The 13,184-nt window shown below is 40.7% G+C and overlaps 1 protein-coding gene across 2 annotated transcripts in view; it reads left to right on the top strand.

Annotated features, from left to right (window-relative positions):
* LOC133653639 (limb region 1 homolog-like protein) overlaps window positions 1-11,698 on the top strand; it is a 32,891-nt gene extending 21,193 nt beyond the window's left edge. The window contains exons 4-17 of one of the 2 annotated variants that reach the window (XM_062053147.1): window positions 6,315-6,454; window positions 6,859-6,962; window positions 7,061-7,184; window positions 7,275-7,343; window positions 7,427-7,491; window positions 7,574-7,646; window positions 7,725-7,814; window positions 7,875-7,951; window positions 8,044-8,121; window positions 8,196-8,269; window positions 8,423-8,513; window positions 8,599-8,665; window positions 9,576-9,737; window positions 10,233-11,697. In XM_062053147.1, coding sequence (XP_061909131.1) covers window positions 6,315-6,454; window positions 6,859-6,962; window positions 7,061-7,184; window positions 7,275-7,343; window positions 7,427-7,491; window positions 7,574-7,646; window positions 7,725-7,814; window positions 7,875-7,951; window positions 8,044-8,121; window positions 8,196-8,269; window positions 8,423-8,513; window positions 8,599-8,665; window positions 9,576-9,737; window positions 10,233-10,318 — 1,300 coding nt within the window. In that variant the 3' untranslated portion in view covers window positions 10,319-11,697. Of the gene's footprint in view, window positions 1-6,314; window positions 6,455-6,578; window positions 6,638-6,858; window positions 6,963-7,060; window positions 7,185-7,274; window positions 7,344-7,426; window positions 7,492-7,573; window positions 7,647-7,724; window positions 7,815-7,874; window positions 7,952-8,043; window positions 8,122-8,195; window positions 8,270-8,422; window positions 8,514-8,598; window positions 8,666-9,575; window positions 9,738-10,232 lie in introns of those variants that run through there. The other variant, XM_062053148.1, reaches the window with a different exon arrangement.
* Window positions 11,699-13,184: the final 1,486 nt, after the last annotated feature.

Genomic DNA, 13,184 nt, shown 5'->3' with positions numbered 1-13,184 from the left:
ATGCAGCAAATCTATGCCCCACACAAAATCTAATCCAATCTGAACTCTAAACAAAATAAACACATAACAATTTGTTCTGTAGAATTTTGCAATGCAACAGAGTGACCGGTGACAACAAGCAGCCACAACAGATAAAACAATGTTCGTCAACACTGTTCAATTATTGTAACGTCTGTCGAGACGCTTTAAAGAGCACAGGAATTCCATCGATCACTTTATTGATCAAAACTGTTTGTCGACCGTAACCACACCAAAAACATTAGTAAAAACCTTTTATCTAGCAAAACTGGTCATTTTCTGCCGTGCAAACCATGCCAAAACTATTTGTCATGTCATATCAACAGCAGCCGCCCTCTCCTGCTCACTTGCGCCAACGCACACACTTATAGCACTAAGCCACTGATGCGTTTATGGCCACACAAAAAATTGGATACATAAACTGTAAATGCTAGGTCATTACACTATTACTCCACAATCTGATGCGTGCTTATTCTACTGTCATTTATTAAGAATGTATATTTGTGGATATTAATCATGAAATGTTAGTAGATTCAGTGTTTCCCATAAACTGCCAAGATACCTGTGGCGGTGGGGGCGTGGCTATGGGCGTGGTCACCATGACATCATCAAGTAATTTGCATAATTTACAATATGATTTTCTCTAAAAAGGCTCAAAAAATGCATACTTACTAATTAATAACAGTTTTGTTTTAAACGTCCATCCATCCATCCATCCATCCATCCATCCATCCATCCATCCATCCATTTTACAATATAACTACAACACATTATGTACATATTTATATACAGATTTGAACAATAAGTTATTCACTGAAATATATTTATTAATTGTGGTTCTTACAAAAAATATATCTTATAAAATATAAAAGCTAAAATGTCTCTTAAAGCTCTGCCCCTTTAATTAGTGCATACTAAATAATTTAACTTTAGCCTACTACTACAACCATATTATTTACCAGCAACATAAAGTGAAACAGAGTCAGAGGTGTCCTGCCACAGTCAGTAACAAATAGGGATGATGTTTGATAAGTAATTATCGAGTTCGAGCCTATTATCGAATCCTCTTATCGGACCGATTCCTTATCGATTCTCTTATCGAGTCCAGATAGGTTGTTGTATATGGAAAAAAACACAATATTTGGTTTAACAAAAGCTCACTTTTATTATATAAGAAAAAAATTAAATCTAATAAATAAATAAATATTGACTGTTACCCACCTAAAAAAATAAAATAAATAAATATTGACTGTTGTTACCCAAAGTATATTAAGTGGGATTTTTCAGAGAAACAAATATATACAGTAACACAAAAACAACCTGTCTCTGTGATCACTATAGGTGTATAAATAATACTATAGTGTTAAATAAAATCAGTACCTTGGGCACAAAACTGAAAATAATACAGCTCTCCAAAAAGTGCACTTCTGCTGCTATTTGACATAACTGTTTGTTATGATGCTTTGACATTTTTGCACTTTATTTCTTTATTGAAAGAAAATTCTATGAAGAGAAAAGTTGTTTGCAAATGTGGTTACAATTCTAAATAATGAAAAGTTAAAGCTAAAAAAAGAAATACACTTTATTGAGTTAACATTATTTCTTTATAGGGGGAAAGATGTTATGAGCTAGAGAATATAACTACACTACCCAGCATGCAACGGGAGTGACGAGCATGCGCAGTAGCCCCGAAAAGTGTTGCATGTTGCCACGCTGTGAAAGTAAACGTCAAGAACTCAGCCAACACGCCTCGTCTGCATTATTAATAATTAGACAGACAACACATATACAGTGTGATTTTTGTTTTGTTTACAAGGAAAGAAAAACAAAAGTTAAAAAAAAGGAGATATACCGTATTTCCTTGAATTGGCGCAGGGAATATAGTATTCGCACGTCTAGAATTACTGCCGGGTCAAACTCGTTTCTCAAAATAATTAACGCATGCTTGGCCTTATCGCCGGTTTATTATTGAAGCTGGATCAAATTCGTTTCGCAAAATATTAATTTTATTATCGCATGTCTGTAATTTTCGCCGGGTCAAACTCGTTTCGCAAAATATTTAGCATATGGCTAGAACTTCCACCGGGTCAAATTCGTTACGTCACGAGTGACGCATCTGTCCTCATTTTCAAAATGGAGGAAACTGCTTTCAGTAGTTTACAATCGCACAAAGGAAAAAAGATAAAGAGCTTTTCAGTAGGATTTAAGGTCCAAGCTATTGAATACCTGTACAGTATGCTAAAGAGAACAGTAAGCAGCTATGTTTTATTAATATACCGTAGCTGCGTGTGTGAAATACTGTATAAGTCATTAAATGACTCCCGCCTCCTGGTGGTAGAGGGCGCTGCCGCGCTAGTGATCCTTCTTGCGACTTCCGGTACTGCATAAGAAGTGAACACACGCAGCAAGAGATTTTTTTTTCTGTCCTCTGCCTGAACTTTTAAAATGGAGGATTACATACATAAAATAAAACAGTTTTCTAAACTGGACTTTCAATCGAAGCAGGAGGTAATAATTAAAGGAATATCTCCATCGAAACAGAGACTTTTAAAACTGAAGAAAGAAAATAAGGAAGACTTCTATAAACAAGTTATCGATGCTTTTGGTCAGAAGGAGCTGCAAATGGACTCCATTTATAAGTACAGGTAAGACCATAATAACGTTTTTTTTAATTAAATGTGCTTTTCATGATGGTATGCTTACATCACACTCAAAGCGCACGCCTAAATTTTATGGATTCCTTTTGGTAAACGCCGGAGTGAGAAGAGGTTTTAAAATAATTACCGCATGCACGGCCATCCCGCCGGTTTCCGGTAAACGCAGGTGTGACAGGAGGTTTTAAATTAATTAACGCCCCTGCGGCTATTCAAGGAAATACGGTATGTTGTGTATATATATGTATGTGCTGCGGTTGCTTTAAGAACGTTGCGACAGCTGCCGTAAAGGAGGTGCGTTGCTAGCCTGGTTGCTATGTTTCCGGTTGGTCGTAAAAGTGTTCGTCATGTGTTTTACCCTGCTAAAATCTCTCAGTAAAGTTATTCGATGGATTATAGCTTTTGTTTTGAACTTTATTACACCTTGGAGCGCTTTTTCCCGTCCATTGTTTTCCTGCTTTCGCTATCTGCGCCTAATGATTGAGCTACGTGACGTCATTTCTTGTGATGTCCCATGGAGCATTTCTGCTCGGGACGGGATTCGAATAAAGAATCAACTCTTTTTCTTTACTATAGTGGTCTCGATAACGGGTACCGGTTCTCAAAAAGGGATTCGAGTCCGAGGACTCGGTTCTTTTCTTATCAAACAACCGGGAAAACCGGTTTCGAGTATCATCCCTAGTAACAAATAAACAGAAAACAGTAGTGGTCAAATACAAATAAGGCAACAAGAGAAGTATCCTACACTTATCTTTTGTAAAGTAAATCTGAACAGCCTATATGGGCATCTACATCAACTATATGATTTTCCTGAGAAGCTGGACAGGACAAAAAAAAATATTTCTAAAAAATTTTTTTTTTATTTGTGGCGGACGTAATTCTTTCGTGGCGGGCCGCCACAAATAAATGAATGTGTGGGAAACACTGAGATTACAAGAATGCTAATAAAAATATATATTTTACAGACAGAAAGTTACAGGAATGTTCACTTTATCCAATGTACAACATGGGAGTTTTTTAAGGGGAACTAAATGTGATCTGTGAAAGAGGTACAAATTATTTCAAAAGTAGGATCCCCACCCAAACATACAATACTACTACACAGCTATAATACTAATGGATTAGATTTATATTGCGCTTTTCTATACACTAGACCAGGGGTCGGCAACCCGCGGCTCCGTAGCCGCATGCGTCTCTTTGACCACTCTGATGCGGCTCAGCTGCATACTTGCCGACCCTCCCGATTTTTCCGGAAGACTTCCGGATTTCAGTGCCTCTCCCGGAAATCTCCCGGGGCAAATATTCTCCGATTTTCACCCGAACAACAATATTGAGGGCGTGCCGTGATGGCACTGCCTTTAGCGTCCTCTACAACCTGTCGTCGTGTCCGCTTTTTCACCATACTATCTGCGTGCCTGCCCAGTCACATTTTGTATGCAGCCTCTGCTTACACACGTAAGTGACTGCAAGGCATACTTGGTCAACAGCCTTACAGGTCACACTGAGGGTGGCCGTATAAACAACTTTAACACTCTTACTAATATGCGCCACACTGTGAACCCACACCAAACAAGAATGACAAACACATTTCAGGAGAACATCCGCACCGTAACACAACATAAACACAACAGAACAAATACCCAGAATCCTTTGCAGCACTAACTCTTCCGGGCTACATTATACACCCCCGCTACCACCAAACCCAGCCCACCTCAACTGACGCACGAAGGGGGGGTAGGGGGTTGATGTGTGGGGGGGCAGTGTTCGGGGGGCGGGAATTGGTGGTAGCGGGGGTGTATAATGTAGCCCGGAAGAGTTAGTGCTGCATGGGATTCTGGGTATTTGTTCTGTTGTGTTTATGTTGTCTTACGGTGTGGATGTTTTCCCGAAATGTGTTTGTCATTCTTGTTTGGTGTGGGCTCACAGTGTGGCGCATATTAGTAAGAGTGTTAAAGTTGTTTATACGGCCACACTCAGTGTGACCTGTATGGCTGTTGACCAAGTATGCCTTGCAGTCACTCGTGTGTCTGCAGAAGCCTCTATAACATGTAAATGGGCTGGCACGCCGTATGTACAGGTTGTAGAGGGCGCTAGAGGCAGGGCCATCACGGCACGCCCTTATTATTGTTGTTTGGGTGAAAATCAGCAGACATTCGAGAGAATAGTTGCCCTGAAATTCGGGAGTCTCCTGGAAAAATCGGGAGGGTTGGCAAGTATGACGCTGTCAAGCGCCAATTATATAAAACTTGCGGGCCGCACTAACATTACATTTTCATAGTAAGGTGCGGGCCGCATGTCTGAGACCCCTGGTTTATACATAGCACAAAGCAAAAAAAAACTTTGTATGCAGTGTTATTTCATTTTAAATTTCAAAACAGTTTTGTGGCTCCCATTGTTTTCTTTAATTTGTGAAACGGGTCAAAATGGCTCTTTGAGTGGTGAAGGTTGCAGACACCTGCACTAGACACTCAAAGCGCGCACAGAGGAGTGAGAACCCATCATTCATTCACTCCACATTCACACCTTGGTAGTGGTAAGCGACATTTGTAACCACAGCTGCCCTGGGGTAGACTGACTGAAGCGTCCCTGCCAATTTTTTCCTATGGCACCTCTGACCTAACCTGACTATCGCCAGGTCCTTGTAGTTCGCTGAGCTGAGATCTGGGCTCGAGGGCAATGCAAACTCCTTCAAGATAGCAAAAAATAATGAACCAATCAGGATCGCCGGGCGGGATTTTATAGAGGTGACGTAGCGCCGAAACGACTGTTTGATTCAAACAACAATGGCGGCACGCAGTGAGGAGTCGTGTGCTGACATTGATTCTGCTATTGCAACTGTTTTGTCGAATCTATCGCATGTTAATTCTTTAAAAGATGAACAGAGAACGGTTTTGAAGGCATTTATTAACTTTTCGCTCTGTCGTTATCCAATATGTCGGCTGTTCTGTTTTGGATTTCCCAGCGTCACTCTAATCAACGTCACGGGTTGATTTCGATGTGAGTGGTTGAAGTAGCATGTCATTCAAGATAACGGACAAGTGGTTTATCCAATCACATACAATTATTTTTTTACAAGGCCCCGCCTTCTGAAATATATCTCCTATTGAGAAGTCCCAGATCCTTGTGTGGAGCTCAGCGAACTACAAGGATCTGGTGAGAGTCAGGTTACCTCTGACCACCACCAAACATTCATACACCAGCGGCACTGGGAGCAAGGGTGAACTGTCCTGCCCAAAGACACAACGGCAGTGACTTGGGATGGCAGAGGCAGGGAATGAACCTGGAACTTTCAAGTTGCTGGCACGCTCTATGCTCTGTACTGTAACCCATGAGCCGTTTATTATTTTCATTGTAAGTGGGCCAAATCACTTATATTAGAAATTTGTCTCATGGAAATGACTGTCATTTGATTATAATAGGACATTTAACCTGCATCAGTGTCATGTTTGGGACAGGTGTGCTGCTGGTATGGCCACCGTGTTGTTGCTCACATGTGCTCCACTGAATGCTCAGGGAGTTTTTGCCTTTGCTCACACATGAAGAATTAGAGGGAACCTGAGTGCACGACCAGATTAAAGTTAAAAGTGTGATTTGAGCAGAGTATTACTCTTATTTAACAGCACTTCTTTTCTTCTCTTGCAGGCTGTGGTTATGTACGTTCACGTTGTCAGTTGCAGTATGTGCCGTGCTGCTTCTGCCCATCTCAATTCTCTCCAATGAGGTGCTGCTCACCTTCCCACAGAGCTACTACATGCAATGGCTCAATGGATCGCTTATCCATGGTATATTTTTGCGTTTTTCTTAGTCACCCTAATCAAAATTATCTGTGACGATCAGAAGTAAACACAGCAGAAAGATCACGTTAAAGTTACAATCTCTAAATCTATATTATTCATGCCTGTGACCCAACTGGTGCGATTGTTATAGGTGGGAAAAGAAGTACCCTAGTCGGCTGATAGTTTATGGTAAGGATATACTTAAAAGTCCAAAAATACAACAAACATTTTATGATTTTAGTTTTTTCTTTCTCCCAATAATTACACATGACTAGCAAAAAAAGATAGCAAAACTATGCCTCCCTATGGTGGATTTATGTAATGCAATCACATTACTGATAATAGAAGACTAATTATTTGAAACATTTCTTCTTCTCTTTATTATTTTGTGTTTTTTTGTTTTTTTTTAGGATTGTGGAACCTAGTGTTCCTTTTCTCCAATCTGTCCCTGGTCTTCCTCATGCCCTTTGCCTACTTCTTCACTGAGTCTGAAGGGTTTGTGGGGTCCAAAAAGGTGATGGTGTTAACAGTACTGCATCTTTAATTAAACATTGCTTTCTAAACCAGATAGCTTCTGTGATTGCATAATAACCAATTTTTGTTTATGTAAAGGGGGTAATGGCGCGAGTATATGAAGCAGTTGTCCTGTTGCTGCTGCTAGCTCTTCTTGTGTTGGGCATTGTATGGGTGGCATCAGCCTTTCTCCATGACAACATGGCGAGGAAGAGCCTCTATGGTGAGTCTTCTGTGTTTTACAGTACTCGTTTTTTCAGTGGCAACAGTTGATACCAATGTAAAATACATTGTATTTATGTCTGATTTGCAGACCTGTGGGAGTATTACCTTCCCTACTTGTACTCGGGAATCTCTTTTTTTGGAGTGCTGCTACTACTTTGTAGGTGTCCATCAAAATGTAATGATTGGTTCAAAGCCACTGACATTATAATGTGTTCACATCACCTGTGTTTCTTTCATTAGTGTGTACTCCTTTTGGATTGTCGCGAATGTTTAGTGTAACCGGCAGCCTCTTGGTCAAACCCCGGGTGAGTGACAATGTCATACATGCATAGTCAATCTGAATTGGGAATTGTTCATGGAGTCACTGATTTGACCAATTTCCCACAGCTGTTTGAAGACATAGAAGATACTCTCAGCTGCACCACTTTCGAGGAGGACTCGCTGTCCAGGAAACTGAAATGTGAGTAGGAGCCCTTTAGCGCACCGTCTTCTACCATTACCTTATATACGTGTTAAGCTGATATTTGTCTGGTTGAAGGTGGCAGTTCTCAGTCATGCTGGGTCAAGCTGAACATGGAGGCGATGAAGAAAGAGCACCAAACAGTCCGGACACAGCGCATCGCCTTAGGTGTGTTTGACTCCTCCAACAGTGTTTACGGTGCTGCTTATCCTGTTGATGTCTTTACAGAGACACGGAGGAAAGCTTCAGCATGGCAGAGAAACTTGGGTTATCCATTGGCCATGCTTATGCTCCTTGCCCTCACAGTAAGCATTTGTTAGATTCTTACAGGCTTATTTGGAGTCACATTTTTTTTTTAGGTTTCCATTTGAAGATTGTAATGTTTTGTCTCTTTTAGGGGATGTGTGTACTGATGGTCTGTTTCAATGTGTTGGAGTTACTCCTTGATGAGACTGCTATGCCCAGAGGAATGGAAGTAAGGATTTATTGAGACTTTTAAATATTTCCTCTGTATATATGTTGATGACTGATGTTTTTCTGTGTATTTAGGACCCTCACCTTGGAATGGCCTCCTTCTCAATGTTTGGTTCACTGGGTGCAGCAGTTCAAGTTGTCCTCATCCTGTATCCTTTAAAGCAATGCAAATATGATTACATAGTCATAAGCTTGTATTGACATAGACTGTACATTCATACATTATATTATTTACAACCTGATGGTTTCCACTGTTAAAACAAACATTAATTTGAGTGTTGTCCTTTATAAATGCCTAACAGCTATCTAATGGTGTCCTCAGTAGTAGGATTCTATAGCTCTCCGCTCTTCACTGGTCTAGTGCCTCGTGCACAGGACACCAACCTCACACAGGTACAGCAGTGTACAGTATCTCTCGAGCAAGCCACGCCAAACCACCCCGTGTCGTGTATATTAACTATATGTATGTTCCTTTCAGATGATCGCCAACTGTGTTTCACTTCTCATCTTAAGCTCAGCACTTCCAGTCTTTTCACGCACACTTGGTAAGGATGGAAACATTTTTGTGATGTGTAATGTCTATTGTTCAAATGTACGGCGGTGACAATGAATTTCCCCAAGGGGACCAATAAATCTAAATCTAATCTAAACACAAAGGATTGTAATTCCATAATGTCACTGGTGCTGACGTAAACAGTAGTAACCAGGCAGAGAGAAAAAAAATATATCTATGCCTCTAGTCTGTGCTAAAATAGAGCAGAGTGCTTCAGAACGTAAGTAAGACATTACAAAAGTAATGTCTTGTGATTAATGTAGCGTCCTGACAGAAGCCCACAGAGTCTGCTCTTTTTAACCTTAATACGCCAACAGCACCGCTCAGTTTCAACCGTGCATACACACATTTTGTCATCGCTTTCCACACTAACACTTTCTCATTATCCGCCAATCACGATCACGGCGAGTAAGGTGCATTCACAAACCTCTAAATTTTTAACACAAGCAAGTTGTTTTTTGGCACATTGTGTTTTGTAATGCTGCTGATTTTGTTACGATAATTATGACAATATATCATGGATTTTATTTCATACCGTTAATTGCATTACATAGCATTTTATTTATATTATTGAAGCATATAAATTCTCAATGTGTTCAACATGCATGTCACACAATTTAGTAAAAGTAAAAATGCAATGCTTTAAAAGAAACAATATTTTTGTCTTGCATTCCCATTTAAAGTAGATGTGAGGACACTGTTTCAAAGTAACAGTCTGGTACCTGTATCGGTTAAAATGTAAACAATACCCATCTCTAGTAAACAAACAAAGGTAGTAACAGGTTGCCATGTTTGCATCTTACACTTGTAGTTTTGACATCTGTCACAAGAGGGCGTTTTAGTCTTTGCTTCTTCTTCAAGTTTGTGTGTTTTCTCTAACGTTTATTCTCCTCTGTTTTTAGGGATCACACGCTTCGATCTACTGGGAGACTTTGGACGGTATAACTGGCTCGGGAACTTCTATGCTGTCTTTTTATACAACATGCTGTTTGCTGGTCTTACCTCTGCCTCCCTGATCAAGACGGTCACATGGGCAGTACAGAGAGAACTTATTCGTGCATTTGGTCAGTAACTCCGCATTATCATTATGTGTGCCAAAATGTACTACTTTTTATGTGTGGGTGGTCTGAGCTGATATTGAAAGCACTTGAATGGTGTGTCGTTGGTTTTCCCAGCTTTGGCCCCATTTCCCTGTGGGCTGGCCGCTTTTCCTTAGATAGAAAAAAATACAATTCTTACAGGAAAGTGTAAAAGGACAGGAGGAGATTCAGATCCCCTTGGGGACCTTTAGGCCCACCGCCCTAGACCCCTTGCAGCACACACACCCTTGAACCCTCCACCCAACACAAACAAGCCCTCAAAGCACACACGCAGTCTGCCTTTCTTGCAGTTCAGATAGCATCTCTTTGCTAAGGCCACTCACTTTCCCATTGCCTCCCAACTCACTTTTGTTCCATGCTAAAACGTCTCTCCTTTTACCTACACGGCTATTTTCCCTAGTTTTGCACTCCACCCAATAATTGTGCACTATTTTAATTGCATTTATTTATTCTTTGCAGGTCTCCACAGACTACCTTTAACTGTGTCTCGCTCCACTGTCCCATTCAGACTCCTCCTGGCAAGTGGGCTGTCTAAAATCCAGTGACTTATTACAAAAAAAAAATATTTTCCTAACAAGTGAACCAAATGTGCACCTTTTTGACTAAAGGCTTGAACAATTCAGCACCATCGTCAACATGGACAATCTGCTTGTGCTAAACGAAGAGACCTAAGGTGATGAGTCCAGTTCAGTTTGTGCAGTGGGTGTTCTGCTCAGATATGTTTGAGGATCAAAATATTGAAGACTGTGCAGTCATATAACCTCTAAAGACAGCTCAATGCAACATGCACAGGACTGATGGAATTAAGCCATATACATTGGCATCACTGCCAATCTAACCCCTAAAGGAGCTTTTGAAAGCTACAATTCAGCAAAGGTATTTTAAAAGGTAATGCTGGAGCTCTGAGTTAATTTCCTCTTCCTGCTCCAGGCAGATAGTACTCTGTTTTTCTGACTTCGCCGCACTTTTCTCTTTACGGGTGTTGCACATGAGCCGCACACTGAGCTGGCGTAGGATCAGTCCTTGAGGGGGAAGCTACACGGAGCAAATGGTATGTGTGGTTTGTGGGATCCATAGGTTGAACAGGGGTTGAAGACATTTGAGATGCTTAACTTTTCTCAATTGTTTATCTTTGGACAAACTTTACCTGAGTGACTGTCAGTCACACAGTTTACTCCTTGACTAAAAGAAAGCTTTACGTTTTGTCTAATGCCTTGATTTCCAAGTAAAACTTGGAGGGACCTGTAACTTAGACCAACCAAACTGTGAATTGTGATTGCATTGTTTTGTGGGTAAGTGCAATATTTTAAAATAAAAGCACACTTTTTTTTAACAATACCAGTAGTGATTTAAAATGGCAATAATTTCTGTGAAGTGTACAGCGTCGATGTGTTTTAGTAGCTTTAGTCATACATAGCTGTCTTGTGCCAGTTCATCAGCTGTAAGCTGACACTGCTGGTGATCCCTTGTCACATTTTTCCTTTGCTGCTGTATCAGCAGGTAATTAGCTGTTGGTTTGACCAGCAGGGGGCAGCGTATTTCAAGTTCAACATCAACCTCTGTTGTGTGGTTCTTTTATTCTGCCTTTTGATTGAATGTGCATTGTGTGTGTATAGGGAGCACTCTGGGGTCTCACATTTCTTTTCTTTTTTTAATTGATTTTCCTTTCTTTTCTGACTGGCATCACAATCTTTGTAATATACTGTTAAAATGTTAGGGCATTGTGGAAGGAACACATCCCTTTTATTACAATTGTTCAGTTTATGACAAATGTGATACAGCTGAGATGCAAAATCTTTAGAGTTGTTCTCAAAGATTGCAGAATATGCTTGTTTACTTTAAAACACTTTACCTTTTGTTGCTTTAACAGCAAAACCCAATAAACATTGTCCTGTTTTTTATAAAATTTGAATGCCTTTTTTGAAACTGTAACCTTTTACAAACTGCCGACACTTGTCTTATCAGTTGTGGGTATTTGTCTTCCACATCCTTTCACTCGTTTGTTACACTTCTTTAATCAGCTCAAGAAGAAAGCCATATTGTGGCCTGTCTTTCAGCAGCATCCAGCTGCGACGCCACTAAAGCCATAACCCACGCTTTCCCTGCTCCGATGCGAGTGCCAGATAAAAACAACAAAATCTCGAATCAGCAGTACAACTGACATTCTCTCTTTCACGTCGCGACCAACCACCCACCGCCGTCTTCCATCACTTTTCCTTGCCTGTTGTGCATTTCCTCCCGTTTTTCTGAAGTCAGTTCAAGAAAAGGCCGACGGTTGATTAATTTGTCTCCAGTGATTTTTGTTGGCATTTTTTTGTTTTGTTTCTTTGGATGTCTTAATCAAGCTTATTTGCTTTGGGTTTTGTTTTGTATTGTGTTTCCCCTGCAGAGAGGAAATGAACTCAAATGCTGCAGTAACATTTCTGCATATCTGGTAGCTGCTGAAGCTGTGAGGAAGTGACACAAATAACCAGATGTAAAGATGCGTTGAGAGACACTTATGCATTATTGATGGGTTTGCTCAGCGTCACAAAGGTTAAACAAGTTTGGTGGTGGTCTGTTAAGTTGGCAGACGTGGCTCCAAATGTAGCTTACCACCAGGAGCAAATGTGGAGTGATGAAATGATTGGTTCTCAGTTCTCACTGTAAAGCACTTTTGAGTGTCTAGGAAAGCACTATAAATCCATCCATCCATCCATTTTCTACCGCTTATTCCCTTCGGGGTCGCGGGAGGCGCTGGAGCCTATCTCAGCTACAATCGGGCGGAAGGCGGGGTACACCCTGGACAAGTCGCCCCAATCCATCTATTTTCTACTGTTTGTCCTTCTCTGGGTTGCGGGGGTGCTGGAGCCTATCCCCGCTGCATGCGGCCAGACAAGTCGCCACCTGAACACAGGGCTAACACAGACAACATTCACACTTACATTCACGCACAAGGGCCAATCAACTTATCCCCAGGTGCATGTCTCTGGAGGTGGGAGGAAGCTGGAGTACCCGGATGGAACCCACGCAGTCACGGGGAGAACATGCAAACTCCACACAAAAACCCAGAGCCCAGGGATTGTGAGGCACATGCACTAAACCCTGTTCCACAGTCCTGCCCTAAATCCTGTCTATTATTATTATAAAACAAACTATTACTTTTGCTTGCATACATTTTTGGTTTTCCTTTGTTTTGGTATTGTATAGTATTTTTGCTTTGTACATTTCTATCTTAAGTATTGTAAAGATAGGATTGGGTTGAAGTTGGGGATGCTCTAAAATTTTAAGTCTAACATTTGTAAATAAAATTTTTTTAAAACTACTATGCAAAGCGAAAGCCATTTATCAACAACACTCAGAAACGCCGCTGGGTTACTAATTGCTATAGAATGGAAAAGGAGTAGGATTAAATAAGTTTTGCTTCTTTCT

The sequence above is a fragment of the Entelurus aequoreus genome, linkage group LG07, assembly GCF_033978785.1.
Source record: "Entelurus aequoreus isolate RoL-2023_Sb linkage group LG07, RoL_Eaeq_v1.1, whole genome shotgun sequence".
NCBI classification, from domain to species: Eukaryota; Metazoa; Chordata; class Actinopteri; order Syngnathiformes; family Syngnathidae; genus Entelurus; species Entelurus aequoreus.
This window is presented reverse-complemented; position numbering and strand designations above follow the sequence as displayed.